A 15875-nucleotide genomic window follows, 5' to 3' on the forward strand; every position below is an offset into this window, starting at 1 on the left:
CCCTACCCCCACCCTCAAAGGCCCCTGGGGAGACCCATCTCTCCAGACACAGGGCTGAGGAAGCGCAAGAACTGCCAGCAAGTGTCGGAGCCAAGCAGGGCCTTCTAAACACACATCTCCACATGGTGGCACTCAAGGAGATCGAACGCATTGAATGTGGTCTAGTCTCATGGCCTATAGCTTCAGATACTGCTGTGTACTGAAAATAACATGAAAATTCACCACTTAAAATATATTTGACATTCTGTGCTCTCATGCAGGGCAGACACCCCAGTGCTGGGGATTCCTTTCCACCAAGCCCCCCAACCTCCACCGGGACCCTCACACAGGCAGGGACTGGGCGGCATGGCAATGCAAGGACACACATGTGGACACAGCACCCTGACATTCATGCGCGCGCACACACACTGTCCCCAGAAGGCAGGCACCAGCCCTACTCACGGCCTGGCACAGCTGCCACACAGATGTGCCACAGGCGCACACACGTTCAGACGAACAGACACACACACACCTCCTGCACACACCTGTTCACTGCTGGATGCCAAGACTCACACACATGTGCCAATGTCGCCCCATGCCCAGGCACACACACGCCACACAGCCCCCACAGACGCAACCAGCGCGGAGGGCCAGCGGGACTGCCAGGGTCCGCCATGCGGACGTCCACGCTGGCGTCCGTCCCGAGTGGTATGTGCCCAGCCTGACAGCCTGGCGAGCATTCAAACCAACATCCACATGTAAAACACACACATACACACACACACCCCTACAGGTAAGTATGCACAAGCTTTGTGTGCGTACATACATGTACACATACAGATCACAGATCTGTATAATCCCAGGTTCACACACACACAGACTTTCAGGTGCACATATCTGTACCACAGTCCCACGTACGATGAGTCCATGCGTTCCTGTACCTCCAGGTAAAGCAACAACTGTGTGTTTCACGTCATCACAGATGAGCCCACCCTCCGCGAGCCCACACGCGGGATGCTCCCACTCTCACAGTCACACACGCAAACTTCTGCCAGCACAGCCCTTTCCCAGTAACCAGCTCAGCGCCCCAGGCAGAGTGGCTGGAGGCCACGTCCTTAGCCCATTCCAGCCTCGGGCCTCCTGGTTCAGACTGTTGAGAAAATTCTTGGAAATTCTGCTGCCTGGGAGGGCAAGAGTGGGAGCACTTTGGAATACACACCTGCTCAGCACAGACCACACCCGACATGCATACACATGCATATACACACCCACCACACGCCACATGCATACACACATGTACAAGCATTCCCATTCCCCACTCACGGGTGTATGGTACATTCAATGGCTTAACATGCTGTCCACACACCACACATGGTCACACACACACCCTCACACACTCCCCAGGAGCCATGTGATCCTCACTTTGCACACACAACAGCTCCTCTTCCCATCCTCCCTCCAGTTTCAAGTGCACTAAAGAGGGAGACTATTTTGATCTTTAGCACAGCAATAAATACATACATACATACATACATACATACAGGGGAAGGGGAAAGGGCAGAAGAGTAAAAACACAGCTTCTGCCTTTGGTGGGAGATGAAAGGCAGCTTGGAGCTTCTCTTTTGCAGGATCCAGGGACGAGGCTGCCTGGCATGGGCCTGGGAGGGGACAGGCCTGAGAGGAGGCACACCAGGCCACCTGAAGCCACTGGAGCTTTGAAGTGCCGGCGAGCTGTACTCCAGGTGGGGTGAGTGGAAGGCCGGCCCACCTGGCCCTGGAAGGGTCGCCGGCTGCTGGACCAATCAGGGCGCCAGCCCCTAATGCCTCCCGACTAGCCGGGGCCGCCTTGTTCCACCCTGGCTCAGCCTGACAATCTGGGACAGGGTTGATAAGTAAGTGGTCCCACAATAGCGCCATCCTCCACCCCCAAGGCTAACTAAGGCCAAGAGAGCCAGCGGGGCTCAGAGCGGAGGCTCCTCCAGCAGATCCTGAAAGAGCTGTCTCCAGTGCCTCGGGGTGGATCTTCTAGGCCAGGAGTTAGGGCGAGGTCTAGGGCTGGACAGGGTGCCGGCAGTCAGGCCTACCTCACGGCGGGGCTGCCAGCGTGTCTCTGGGCGGGAGCTGAGAGCCCACGCTCAGGCCCTCCGCAGCCCCTGACCTCGGGTTGGGTCTCCAGCTGTGGTAGGGGGTCAGAGGAGGAGGGAAGAGGCAGAAGACCCCACCCAGGCCCTGGCCTCTCCCAGTCACTAGAGTCCCACCCCTTATTTGCACTCTACCTCAGTTTCCCCCACTTCAGCCAGAGTCTCTGGTGCCTCAGGCTGCAAGCTACCCTGAGGGCACAGGCTGGAGCAGCCTGCACAGGCAAGCCAGTACTGACCTCTGCCCGCGCCTGGTCTTTTGGAAGAACAGCGCCCTCAGCTGTCCTCAGCTCCACCCCAGTGTCCCGCCCCCGCCAGCTGTCTCCTTTGCCAGGAATGAGCCCCACTGGGCAGCTTCTCGTCCAGAGGGCGGCTTCTGGGCAGCAGAGCTGTCAGCCCCAAACCTCCTCCTGACTGTGTGTGTTGCTGGATGTGTGTGCCACGCCTATCACCTCGGCCAGCAATCCCACATCGTTCCTAGGACTGTTCCTCTGCTACTCAGGCCCGGGACGGCCTGGCTGCCCCTCACCCGGCCCCACCCACGCTGCCCCAGGTTCAGAGAGAGCACCAGTCAGCCCGGCCTCTGCAGACAGAGGGGCTGGCAGGGACTTCGTGGCGGAGTCAGGGCAGTGCGGGAGAGCCCTATAAAAACAGAAGCTGGAGCCACACCCCTCGGTATCTCTAAGGCACAAGTCACGCTGGGGCCCTGGACCGGATGGGGCCAGTCTGGTTCCTCCCAGTCTGGGAACCGGGCTTCCTTCCCGTGGAGCCCTCCAGTCCTGCATTTCCCAGCTGCCCCTCCCCATGGAAGGGGTGGAGACCACCAGCCAAAAAAAGAGAGAAGTAAATCAGATGAACCCAGTGCGCTGGGGGGGAAGGGACCCTCCATGGCAGGCAGGTCTCCTATTCAACCCTGAGAAGCACCTCTAATGGGCAAAGTCAAACTCAAAAAGCTCAAACTAGTTTTCTTCCTGGTCCCTATCCTCCTCCTCTGTGACAATGGAAAGCTTGTATTATGATAATGAGCATGGTCTTGGTTTTCCTTTCACAATTGGAATCTAATCTACCCACAAACATAAAGAACCGCGGTGGCGCTGTGCTTGCTGTGGGCCAGCCGCCCACCAGGGCCCGGCCTTCACGGAGGAGGCAGAGGTCCATCCAGCCCTGGAGAAACATCAGGAGCCTCCACCTAGCTGCTCGCATTCTGGCAAACAAATGGAATTCTAATTGTCCCTTTTTTGTACTCTCACAAATTAAAAAAATTTTTAATCGCATGTGAATTTTTTTTTTGTAAACAGTCTTACTCAAGCTAAGATTGAGAAAGCCAAAACCCATTGTTTCTCCTCAAGTTACAAAGCAACAGGGTTCCCTGCAGCCTGCCAGCCTTCCCCCGAGGCTGGGTGGCCAGCGGTAGAGCCATTTCTGGGCTGGTGGCTGCCCTTTCCTCGGGCAGAAGGTCCAACCCCAGGGAGGCCACCTCCTGGCCCCTGGGCCTGCTTGGGCCTCTGAGCTGGGGGTTGCCAGCACCAGCCACCCACTCTCCCGCCCACCGTCTGGGCCCATCGTGAAGATACATAAAGCATCTAAAACACTACTGAGTCTGCAACCAGAGTGCCTGGTCCATTCTACCCCAGCCCTGGGCCCTCGGGGATGCGGGCCTCTCCCTGGCTGGGCAGATGCAGCACCGTGGCTAACAGCAGGTCAGATCTCTGACTCCCGTCTGTAGGGCCGCTGCTCAAGGGCACTGCCGCCAGCCTGGGGTCTATCAAAGTCATGCCGAGCTTGAGGGCTGCTGCCTTCTTGGTCTTCATCGGCTTCGTCCTCCTCGTCACGGCTCACGAAGGCCAGCTCGTTCTCATAGCAAAAGGAGTTGGCACTGGGCAGCAGGAACTTGTTCTCCACCAGGTCCCTGGCACTGCAGCGGGGAGTGGAGGGCACCTCATAGGTTTTGTGGAAGTGTGCGTAATCTATCTTGTACTGGTTCTTCTCCTCAAAGAGGACAGGCTCAAAGCGGTGACCCCACAAGATCTCATTGGCCAGGTAGGAACTTCGGGCTTGTGTGGTCATGGCCGTGGCCTCTACCATCCCCTCCAGGATGACCACGATCTCAAAGTCATCTGTCTCCAGGTCCTGCCGGCTGATGCCAAATAGCGGACTGGCCTCGTCAATCTCATGCAGGATGGTGATGGGCGACACCAGGAAGATGCGGTCAAGGCCCTTGTCGAAGCCCACATCAATGTCGATCTGGTCCAGCGGGATGTATTCGCCCTCCTCCGTGACCCTCGGCTTGATGAGCTGGGCCCGTACATGGGCCTCCACAATGTGGCTCTTGCGCAGGTTGCCCACGCGCCACATGAGGCAGAGCTTGCCGTCGCGCAGCGCTACGACCGCATTATGGCTGAACAGCAGCGTCTGTGCCCGCTTCTTGGGCCGCGCCATCTTGGCCATGATGGCGCCAATCATGAAGGAGTCAATGATGCAGCCCACAATGGACTGTGCCACCACCATGAAGACGGCCACCGGACACTCCTCTGTCACACAGCGCAGCCCGTAGCCGATGGTAGTCTGCGTTTCAATGGAGAACAGGAAGGCTGCCATGAAGCCATGCACCTGCAACACACAGGGTGTACGGCCACGGTCCTCGGCTGGCTCCAGGTCACCATGGGCCACAGCGATAACCCAGAAGATGACGCCGAACAGCAGCCAGGAGGCGAGGAAGGCCAGCGAGAAGATGAGCAGCATGTAGCGCCAGCGGATGTCCACACAGGTGGTGAACATGTCAGCCAGGTAGCGCTGCGACTTCTCATCCATGTTGGCAAACTCGATGTTGCACTGGCCGTTCTTCTTGACGAAGCGGTTTCGGCCCCTGCGCCGTGTGTGAACTTTGCCATTGCCAAAGCCATTGGCGCCCGACATGGTGACCAGGTGCAGCCCGTCCTCCTCTGATGACACAATGCTGTAGGGGTTGGCCCGGCTGGCTGCGGTCATCCCGGGGATAGGGCAGCCCTGGCTTCTCGCCCCCAGGCCGGCTCCAGGTAGGACAGCTCCTGCAACAGATAGGACAGCAGATGTCCTGCAGCAGCCCAGGAACTCCCCCGCCCAGGGCCCCTGGATGTGGCTGGCAGACGTTTTGACCCTAACCTTCCCACAACCAAGATCCCAACCTTCCTTCCCACTGCGAGCCAGCTCCTCACCCTTCTTCTCAGCTTGGCAATCTGCCACTTCATCCCCCAATACCTCCAGCCAAAAACCTTAAATTTGTCCTCAGTTTCTCTCACTCCCACACCAAGGGCTCTGCTTTCAAAATATATTCAGGATCCACCCCCTTATTCCAAGTCCGCATGGCCTGAGTCCCCATCGTCACCCACCTGGACCAACCTGGCAGCCACCTTGCCCACCTCCCTGCTTCTGCCAAACCCCAGTGCAGCAGCAGCCAGAGGGAGCCTGTCCATCATCTCCCCACAGCCAGAGTCCCCGCTGGCGTCTGCGGCGCATGTGTGAACAGAGCCCGGGACCCCCAGGCCTCACCTCCCAGCCTCCCCGCCACTTACCGCGCTGCTGCCCGCGGCCCCCTTCCTGCTCTTTAAACCCACACTGACCCCTCCTCCCAGGACTTCCCCGCCACCGCCCTCTCTCGGGCCTTGGCTTTAATGCCACCAGATCATCTCCAGAGGCTCTTCCTGTGTCCTCAGAGGATTTTACACCCCATTCAGGTCCCCAACGTGACCCACAACCCTGACCTCTGATCTAATAAAGGCAGTAATAACAACAGCGATGACGTGCCCAGGGCTGCAGTCCCTCCCACGAGACGGGCAGCCACCTGAGCACAGGGAGCTTGCTGTCTCCCTCACTGCCGACTCACTGCCCAGGGTCTATCGAAGGCCCTGTTCCCAAGGACACCCCAAGCTGGGCCCCACCCACCCTCCTGACGCTCACGTACTCCACCCAAGGCGCCCACTCTCAAAACCCATACGCCACACCCTCTCTCTCCTTGTCATGAGCAACAGCTAGGAGGGGGCCCTACGTCAGTGCCCAGAGGAGTCACAGACTGGCTGACCTCATCCCAGGGGCCTCCCTGACAGCCACGTCCCTCAGCTCTAAACTAGAGCACACGGGAAGCACTCAGAAGTGTCCCTTGGTCAGCCTGCCACGCACACACACTGGGTGGTCTCGGGGCATGCCCCCCAGCACCACACCCACACCAGGCAAACACTGCTCCCACGGCCGGCGGTACTTGTCCAGCCCCTGGACACACAAGCCAGTGGCCACCCCTCCCCCAATGCCCTGCTGGCTCTGGGACAGCCTGTTGGTGCCAGGCTGAGGCATCTGCGGGCTGGGCGCCACGGCACCACCTGGCCCTGTGGGCACTGAGGCCATCTGGCCATTAGCACTGGGGCTGCGGGTACTCCGGACCTCATCCTGTCTCAGCAGGACCGAGCTACTAGGAGAGGGAGACCGCTGGCCAGCTGGCCTGGACATGAGGATGAGAAAGCTAGGCATGCTCCTCCCCAGGGTGGGGGCCCCAGGCACCTCCAAACCCCACCTGGTTGCACTGTGAGGTCAGAGCTAGACAAGGCTGGGAGCCCTGAAGTGCCCAGAAGACAGTGAGGCTGCAGAGGAGAAGGTCCCAGGACAGCCGGGCCAGGAGCACGGAGGCAGGCGGCTGGACACCCACCAGAGGCTCAGACACTGGAAGCGACAAAGCCAGGAAGGAGTAACACTGGGATGCATCTGTATGACCAGGTGCAGCCAGAGCCTCGGAGGGCACGACCTCTGACCTCCGTTCCAAACATCTGGGAGATGGGCGAGGGGGGAGCCCTGAGGCCGCAGACCCTTCCCGAGGTCTGTCCAGGCTGCTGGGCGCTGCTGGGCCCCCAGGGCTGGCTCGCACACGGCGCTCATACGGCCCGTACTGCCTGGGAGGCCCGGCTCCTCCAGCCACAGGGAGCGGAGGCCAGACACACCAGCAAATAAATGCTCTTAGGTCAGCCAGTCCACAGCTCAAGGAGGCAGCTTCTATCTGTACTTCTACTCCCCGCGTGGAGATTCAGAAAGGTAAAGTGACTTCCCCAAAGCCTCACCGCCAATAAGCAGGAGAGCTGAGATTCTAACCATTTTTGTCTAATGCAAGGCCTCCCGCCATGGGGCCCCAGACTCTGCGGGGCCTCCCCTCATGCTGCTGTCCTCCCCCTCAGGAGCTCCACCTGCCCACCTCACCATGGACTGGAGGAGCTGAGGCCGGAGGCTGGAATGGCGGATGCTGCTTCTGTCTGGGCCAGGAAGCAGGGAGCCGGCGGTGGTGGGGACCCCAAGGACTCCCTGTGCCAGGGAGACAGCTCAGCCCCACACTCCTGGACCCTCCAAGGGGAGGTGCCAGGGTCGGGGTACACTGATGCCGGCAGGAGGCTGCCAGATTGCTGGGGGTGGGTTTGTGTGGCCTGGAGGCCTTGAGGGACGTCCAACGGGTCATGGTTACTCCAGCTGGGACTCCAAGCAGCTCAAGGCCTGCACGGGACAGAATTGCAAGAATCAAAGGCCAGAGAGCCCATCCAGGAACACGGCTCCTGACAGTGGAACAGCCTCACACCTGGCCAGCTCCCAGGTAGGTGGGGCTGCTGCAGTGTCTTCCGGTGTCTCTGCAAGGCTGGGCACCCAGGACCCACCCAGACTGTGTCACACAGGCCTGACAACCCTCTCACCTGTTGACGTTCCTCCTAGAACCACATAGAAAAAAATCAACAAGGTCATGTTCATACCTCCTCCCCCTTTTCTCAGAGCTGGAAACTGAGACTCGGAGCAAAGTCAGTTGTCCAAGTCACCCAGAAACTAAAGAACAGAGACAGAGTAGAAGCCGAGTGTAGTCCCATCCTCAGCTTCTCTTGCCCTCCTTGTGCTGCGTGTGTGCATGCATGTGCGTGTGTGGGTGCATGTGTGTATGACACGCTCAGGGTGTGGAGGGCCCCTCACAGGCGTGATGAGCACAGCACCACAAAGAAAGCCCCAGCAGAAAACCCATGAGCAAAAGCCCCAGCACCACCTACTCGCCAAATGTCCCAAGGACACTCCTCGCACACAAATACTGGCTTGGCAAGAAGGTTGTTTGGCTCTGTGGTCCCTAAGGACTTGATTTAAGAAATGTGGGACAAGCCCCGGCCAAGCAGCTCGACTGGCTGGAGCGTCGTCCCGCTGCACTGAGGCGCGGGTTCGACACCTGGGCGGTCAGGGCAGACCCAGGAACCGACCAGTGAGTGCATGGATGGGTAGAACAGCAAAGCGATGTTTCTCTCTCGCCCCCTTCCTCTGTTTCTCTAAAATCAATACATACAAATTTTTTAAAAAGAAAGAAATGTGGGACAATATCCTCAACCAGGGATATGCAGGCATTTAGCTCTTGCTCAGTGGCTGCACGTAGTTAAATCAGATAAGAAATGAAATTAGATTTGTTTTGATGAAAGAAGCTTTAGCAAGCAAGGGCCCCAGCTCCCCATTTTATAGATGGGAGAACTGAGGCTGAGATTCTCCCGAGGTCACAAAGCAACTTGCAGGCTCGGATGAGACGGTAAAAATAACAGGACCATTGTCAGCAGGTGCCCAGGTTGGCCAGCGAGGGCCTGGGCATTGCTGGGAGGGAATGGGAGAGAGACACTGGGGTGCAATACCTGAACCAAAAGAGACAGGGTGACTTCCACACCGGAGACAGCAGTGAAGCAGGTCTAGCAGCAGAGACAGGCAGCGGGGCGCATGGACCCAGAGCCCCTGAGAGGGTCAGAGCTGTCCCTGCCACCCCAGCAGCTGCGGACACAGCCTGCAGCATCCAGCATACTTATGACACTGGTCGGGCCTGGGCTGGGATTTTAGAGAGGCAGCCACCACATGACCCGTGGGAGGGGCCCGAGAGCCACTGGGAAGGGCCTCTGGATAGAGCAGGAGGCTCCATGCCATCCCCTGAGGCTCTGGACACCTCAGGTTTCAATGACATCTGGAGGAGACAAGAGGAAGGCCTGGGCTCACATTCTCAATGCCAAGAAAGCAGTGACTACAATGGTCAATGGAGGGGCCCCGAGGGGCAGGGCTCAAGATCCCCCACCCTCAGGGACCTCTCAGCCGGCCGGGACCCCTTCAAAGGTATAAGCATAGTAATCAATGCACATCCAGTGCTTATTACCCACCAGGAACTGTTCTAAGAGCTCTACTTAACTCACCTAATCCCTACAACAACATTATGACTATTACCCCATTTTCCAGATGAGGAAACTGAAGCTCAGAAAGATTGGGTCACCTGCCCGGGGTTACACAACCTTCAAGGGATGAGCTCCCAGTCTGAGGGTGAGGGGGAAAAAAAACAAAACAAAGCCATGTCCCCCAGACCCCAAGGCCAGAATACAGGCATGACACTATTCCAGTCTCAGTCCTCAAGGCCTTTGCAGTCCCATGCAGCGACAAGACATACGGACATTCCGAATCTCAGCACTCGACAGCAGAGACAAAACCCATCCCAGCACCCCTGACCCCAGCATGTGGCCCTTGCTTAGAATGTCCAGGGATGGGAGCTCCAACTCCTGATGATCAAGTCCACCCCCGAGGGATCCCTAGAGATCACTTAGTTCCAGAATGTGGCTGATACACACCTTTTTCCAGCCCACGCCTGCCTGCGGCAGATATCACTAATCTATCATGGAACTTTCTCACCGTGCCCTGGGACAGCTTCAGAATCTCCTAATCCATTCGCTATTCATCAGACTTAGGAGTAGATCTTTCAAAACTCAGTCTTTCATTTGCAGATGGGCAGACCTGAGGGTGTTCTGCAGCAAGTCAGGGCGCTGGGCAAGGACAGGCACCAGGGGCTGGGAGTGCGGTGGCGGGGAGGGCAGCCAGGAGGAGGGCGTTCCGGGGGGGCACTGTGGAGCAAAGAGCAGGGCGAGGCGTGCAGGCACATTCAGGGGGCCAGCGAGAGGCTGAGGCTGGCCTGGGGACAGCCGAGAGTTGGGGCGGGGGCGGGGAGGCGGGGCTGGAAGGGGCCGTTCGCATTTGCAAAGTCGGGAGAAGAGCACAAGCCCCTGCGCAGGGCCTCGCCCCAGGCCGCGCCCCCTCCCCTCCGCCCGGGCGCACGCCCTGGGCCTGCAAACACTCAGGCTGACACAGCGCAGGCTTTCTGCCCCGAGGCCTGGCCAGGCCTGAGGAGAGACCCAGCAACCACGTGCACTGCGCTGGGGGTGGGAGCGGTGGGCGTCCCACCCATTCTCTGGACCCTCACCCTTCCAGGACCCACTGCCCACTCCCCAATCACCAACAAGGTCTTTCTGCCCGACAGCTCCAGGGCAGGCCAGGGAATGAATGCCCCAGGAGCAACCGGCAACCAGCGATTGGCAGGGCAGCGCCCTGAGGCCCACGGGAGGGCCTGCTCTCCGGCTGCCTCTTGGCAGCATATGCAGGTTCCTCAGCCAGTTGCCCCCGGCAGTAGCCTCGTCAAAAATCCACCCCACAGCAGCTCCTTCCCTTCCTGGCTCACTTCCCCACTCACCGCAAATACAGTGCTCCTTGGGATCACCAACCACTAAACCACCTGCACAGAACCTGGTCTCCTGGGCTCTCCCCCACGGGCCTCAGGTGGTCCCCCTGTGGCAAAGGTTCCTGAACTCAAGCCTCCCACCTGGATGCCCCACAGCACCACGTGGTCAACATGGTTTCTTCTCTTCCTCCAATCTGCCTCCTGCCCCATTTCCTCTGCCACCTCCTCTTCCCTTCCCCCTCCTCACCTTCTCCTCGCCCTCACCTTTCCCCTCCTCCCCCCACACCTAACGGGGTCGCTGGCAGCCTGACCACCTCTCCAGCTGCCCCAGCTACAAGCCTGGCCTCCTCCCTCTCCATAAGTACCCACATCTACTCCTTCAACAGGTCCTATGTATTTTACCTCCCAAATTCTCAAAGCCACCCTCCTATCCAGGCCTCTCCTGTCTGGACACAGCAACGGGCTCCTGGTGGATTGCACTGTGGCAACCGTCGCCTCCATGTGGTCAACCCCCAAACCACAGCTAAAGGGAATGTTTAAAATCTTCTCACCCATCAGGGATCAGCTGAAGTCCACTACTTCCAAGAATCCCTTCAGATTCTCTGGCCCTGGATTCTCCTGTTAGGGTCAGAAACCACTCTCTACTTTGTGTGAGAGTTGACCTTGCCCAGAAAGGCTGACACAGGCCTGGCACAGAAAGGGCATCCAGGAAATGCTCACTGACCAGACAAAGGGAAGAGGAAATAAGCACCCGGATGGAGGAATGGATGAGGAGATGGAGGGACCAATGAATGAGGAGACAGCTACATGTACAGATGGATAAACAGGACTGGCAGGTAAGGGGATGGATGGATGAGTGGTAACCAGATAGCTGGATGGGTTAGATGGGTGAAAAATTATTGGATGGGTTGGGTGGATAGACTAGTGAGTGGAGGAATAGATGGATGAATCAATGGGTGGAAGGATGCATGGGCGGTTGGGCGAGTTGATGAATGGCTGGGAGTGGATGAATAGTTGAGAGATGGGTAAATACACAGATGGAAAGATGGCTGGATGGGTTGGGTAGGTGGGTAGATGGCTAATGGCTGGGAGGATGTGTGGAACTAGTGGATGGATAGTGAGTGAATGAGAGGCTGAATACGGGAATGGATGGGTGAGTAGATAGACGAACAGGTAGATGAATGAGTGGGTGCACAGACGCGTGTTTGGCTGAATGGAGGACGAGGTGGACAGGTGTGCATCAGTGACCTTGATCTTACCTCTTGAATCCTATTTTCTAAGTAACGGTGTTGAGTGGGCACGTGGCTATCTTCAAGGCCGCATTAGCAGCAACTGCCATTTTTCCAGCATCAGCTAGAGATGAATCAGTCGCTAGAAGACCTTAAAGTTAACAAAGCAAAGCCAAATCACTGTAGATGGTCCACTCTCCTAAGACAGGCTCAGAAGTCCGAAATTTCCACATGAACCCACATTTCTGCTTGCTACCCCCAGGGCCCTTCGGGAGAGGAGGATGCCCTCCACATCTCTGATGCCCCCCACCTTCCCAGCATGTTGTCAGCCTGTCCATGACACACTTTCAGAACCAGAGAAGGGCAAGACAAAGATGGGTCCCCAGAGAAAATAAGAGCTGATAATTGGTAAATGTTTACTGCATCCAGACACTATGGTAGGTGGTTTACAGACATCAACTCACATAACCCTCACAACAAACCCACAAGGTTAGAACTATTGCTGTTCCCATTCTGGAGAGGTAGGCAATGTGGTAATTCTCCTAAGGTCACAGGGGAACTCAGGTCCCTAGCCTGTGCCCCTAGCCACCACCTGAAGAGCCTTCCCAATTCCAATCATGGGGCCCACCTATGGATTGATGGATAAATGGATGGATGGATGGATGGAGGGATGGATAGATGGATTATGGATGGATGGATGGATGGATGATGAATGGGTGGATGGATGGATGATGGGTGGGTAGGTGTATAAAAGGATAAACAAAAGGGTGGGTGGATAGATAGTAGGATGAATGAATGGGTGGGTGGATTATGAGGTAGATGGATGGGTAGGTTTTGGATGGATGGATAATGGATGAACGGGTGAGTAAACTATGAATGGATATGTATGTGGACGGATAAATGAATGAATGGGTGGCTGCATGGATGGATGGATGGATTATGGATGGATGGGTAGGTATATTATTAATCCAACTGTTGTCCTAGCTGGTGGGGCTCAGTGGACTGAGCGCCGGCCTGTGGATTAAAAGATTGCCAGTTCGATTCCCAGTCAAGGCGCATGCCCGGGTTGCGGGCCAGTCCCCAGCTGGGGGCATGAGAGAGACAACCAATCATTGTTTCTCTCACACATCGTGCTTCTCTCCCTGTCTTTCTCCCTCCTTTCCCCTCTCTCTAAAATAAATAAATAAAATCTTTTAAAAAATAAAAATAAAAAATAAATACAACTGTTGGTGAGTCACCACACATTATAAATGGGTGGGTAGGTGTGTAAATGGATGGATGGGTGGATTATAGATAGATGAATTATGGATGGCTAGGTGGGTATGTGGATAGATAGATGGATGCACGCATAATAGATGGATAATTACGGATGGATGGATAGATTATAGATGGACAGATTATGGATGGGTAGGTGGGTGTTTGGATGGATACATTAGTGGATAGACAGATGGATGGATGGATGGATTATGCACAGGTGAGTGTATGAATGGATAAATGAATGGGGGGGGGAATATATGACTATACAGTAACTTGCCAGAGACTTGCCTTGAACACACACACATGCCATGTGGTCTCTGCATTCCCCAAGCCTCAGTTTCCTCACCTGTCAAAGGGGCCCCCCGCTTTCATCTCTTGCGTGCTGTGAGGACCACAGAAGAGAGTGCCAGGAAGGGGCTCTGCGAATATCCAGAAGCAAGCTGACTCGAGGTGGCCTTGTCACCCCCCCACCCCCACTCCAGCCACCGAGCCCAGGCCACCTCACCCTTTCACACCTGAGGCTGGCTGTGATCCATTGTCACACTGGTTTTTCTGGCTGGGCATTAAGACAACTGTTGGTGAGTCACCCCACATTATAAGCTTCCTGGGGCAGACAATAGCAGTGGGTAAACAGAGTCGGGTTCAAGTTCCAGCTCTGCCCCTCACAAGCTGTGTGACCTTGGGAGAGTCACTTCACCTCTCTGGGCCTCTGCTTACTCTGTGTGGAGATGGCCTGTGTGGTCCCTCCAGGCTCTCACCTCAAAACTTCAGTCCTCACCCATTGCGTCCCCTTCCCTCATCACTCCCTGAGCAGCTTCCCTGGGCCCTTCAGTGCTCTCTTGGGTCCTTTACTCTCAAAACTGATGGGGAAACTGAGGCTCAGGGAGGCTCCATTGCAGACTGCTGCCCGCAGCTGGGAACGCCCACGGCAAGGGCTTGTGCCCAGGTCTCCAGTCCTACCCCCGCCCTCGAGTGGGCCCACATTGCGCCTGGCCCTGTGTGCTGAGCTCTGGGCTTCAGTCATTCCAGCCTTCATGGCCCCGCCCTGAAGAAGAGATGATTCTTCCTACTGGACAAATGGGGAAATTGAGGCTGAGAGGTTAAGTCCCTTGCCCCAGGTCATCTAAGAGCTAGAACAGAGGAGGTGTCTGTCATGGGTCAATGGGAGCCAAAAAAGAGTTAGGGAAAAGGGAGGAGGATGAGAAGTGTGGACAGCCTGCCCCTCCCCACTTCCTGCTGGTCACCTGACCTGCCCCCCGGCCCTCTCGGCCTCATTCCTGACTCCCTATTTCCTCAAAGGGGTTTTCTCCAGACTCACACACCCAGTCGGTCAGATTGGTTCTCGCCCATGAGGGAAGCAAAATTAGCTCCGTTCTACAGGGAAACTGAGACGCAGAAAAGTGACTTGCCCAAGATCACAAAGCAATGGAATGAGAGGCACCTTGGAGACAAGGACACCGGTCTCTGGAGGCCCTGCCCTGTGCCCCGCCTCCACCCTGCAGCAGCCCAGTGAGAGCTCAGCCACCTGAAGTTCACCAGGCACTCTCCCGGGTCACGCTCGGTCCCAGTCCTGGACGGGGTAGCCTGGGTGGGGGGCAGGGTTTACACACAACAGAGGGGCGACCAGAGCCCAGACAGGGCGGGCTGGCCCTCAGCCCCCCAGGCAGCCAGGGTAGGACCTGGGCCGCCCCGGGAGTGCTGTCCGTGCCTTCCCGCCAGCGCCAACCTGCCAGCCAAGGCCGGGGCTGACACCTCCCGGGGAACAGGGCAGGGCACTTCCCCTTCCTGAGGCCCAGCTTCCTCCTCCACAAAATGGGCTAATGACCAGCCTCCCAAGGGATGTGCAGTTCACTGGGACGGGGGAGGCGTGCACTGGGCACAGGGCCTGCCTGGCACAGCAGGGCCCCAGGAGGAGGCGGCTGTCATCGCTGCCATCGTGACATCAGCCCTCCTTGGAGGGGTGGCACACACGGGGCAAGACAGTCGTTAGTCCCAAATTCAAGGCCTGGCCGTTCCCCAGCTGGCTGTGGACCTCTCCCTGGGCCTCTGCCTCCTCATCGGCAAAATGGGGAGACCCCACCTGCCTCAGGAGCCTGCCAAGTAGGTAAACCGAGGCCCTGTCCCAGTGTGTGGCATGCAGCCGACCCAGAGTCAGTGCCAGGTCCTCCCAGTGTCCTCTGACAGGGGTTTTCCAGCTCTGACAGCTGGCATGGGCAGCTCAGAGCAGAAACAGGGGCTCCCCACAGGATTAAAGCTGGCACATCCCCGACCGTCCTCCTTGGCCCCACGCGATGCTCTCCAAATGCGCCACAGCAGTCAACTAAGCGAGCGAGCCACGGGCTCCATCCGCCGGGAGCAGCCGAGCTCCCTTGCTTCTCTCTGCCTGGGAGAGTGCGGCCAGCAGGCCGTGCTTGGTACAAGCTGGTGCAGCAACCACAAGTGCCCACGACCCTTCCGGCCCCCCATTCCACGATCTGGAGACAGGCAGGACACACTGACTCCAGGAGTAGGCCACACCAAGTCGCCAGGAGGGGCAGACATCTATCCTCTGATACCCGAAGGGAATCCAGGGCAGAAGGCTCTGGCCCCAGGGGTGGACAACGGGTCAGGCCAGGCACCAAGGAATGTTTTCGGTCAGGCCAGGCACCAGGGAATGTTTCCGGGGGTATTTTTATCTTGAGAACATCCTTCCATGGGGGAGGGGGCAGAAGGAAGACAGAGTGTCCTTGGCCCCAGGCCTCTGGGAACAGCAGAGGACAGAGG

General features: G+C 57.4%; 1 protein-coding gene across 3 annotated transcripts in view; it reads right to left on the reverse strand.

Annotated features, from left to right (window-relative positions):
- Positions 1-3351: 3351 nt before the first annotated feature.
- KCNJ12 (potassium inwardly rectifying channel subfamily J member 12) overlaps positions 3352-15875 on the reverse strand; it is a 46683-nt gene continuing 34159 nt past the window's right edge. Inside the window, exons 1-3 of one of the 3 annotated variants that reach the window (XM_054571104.1) lie at positions 8777-8936; positions 7335-7622; positions 3352-5164 (exon numbers count right to left, since the gene is read on the reverse strand). In XM_054571104.1, coding sequence (XP_054427079.1) covers positions 3819-5164; positions 7335-7587 — 1599 coding nt within the window. In that variant the 5' untranslated portion in view covers positions 7588-7622; positions 8777-8936 and the 3' untranslated portion in view covers positions 3352-3818. Of the gene's footprint in view, positions 5165-7334; positions 7623-8776; positions 8937-15875 lie in introns of those variants that run through there. The other 2 variants (XM_054571106.1, XM_054571105.1) reach the window with 2 other exon arrangements.

Source organism: Pteronotus mesoamericanus, unplaced genomic scaffold (assembly GCF_021234165.1).
Source record: "Pteronotus mesoamericanus isolate MK-2021 breed Mesoamerican mustached bat unplaced genomic scaffold, CSHL_Meso_final contig_22, whole genome shotgun sequence".
In the NCBI taxonomy this organism is placed as follows: domain Eukaryota; kingdom Metazoa; phylum Chordata; class Mammalia; order Chiroptera; family Mormoopidae; genus Pteronotus; species Pteronotus mesoamericanus.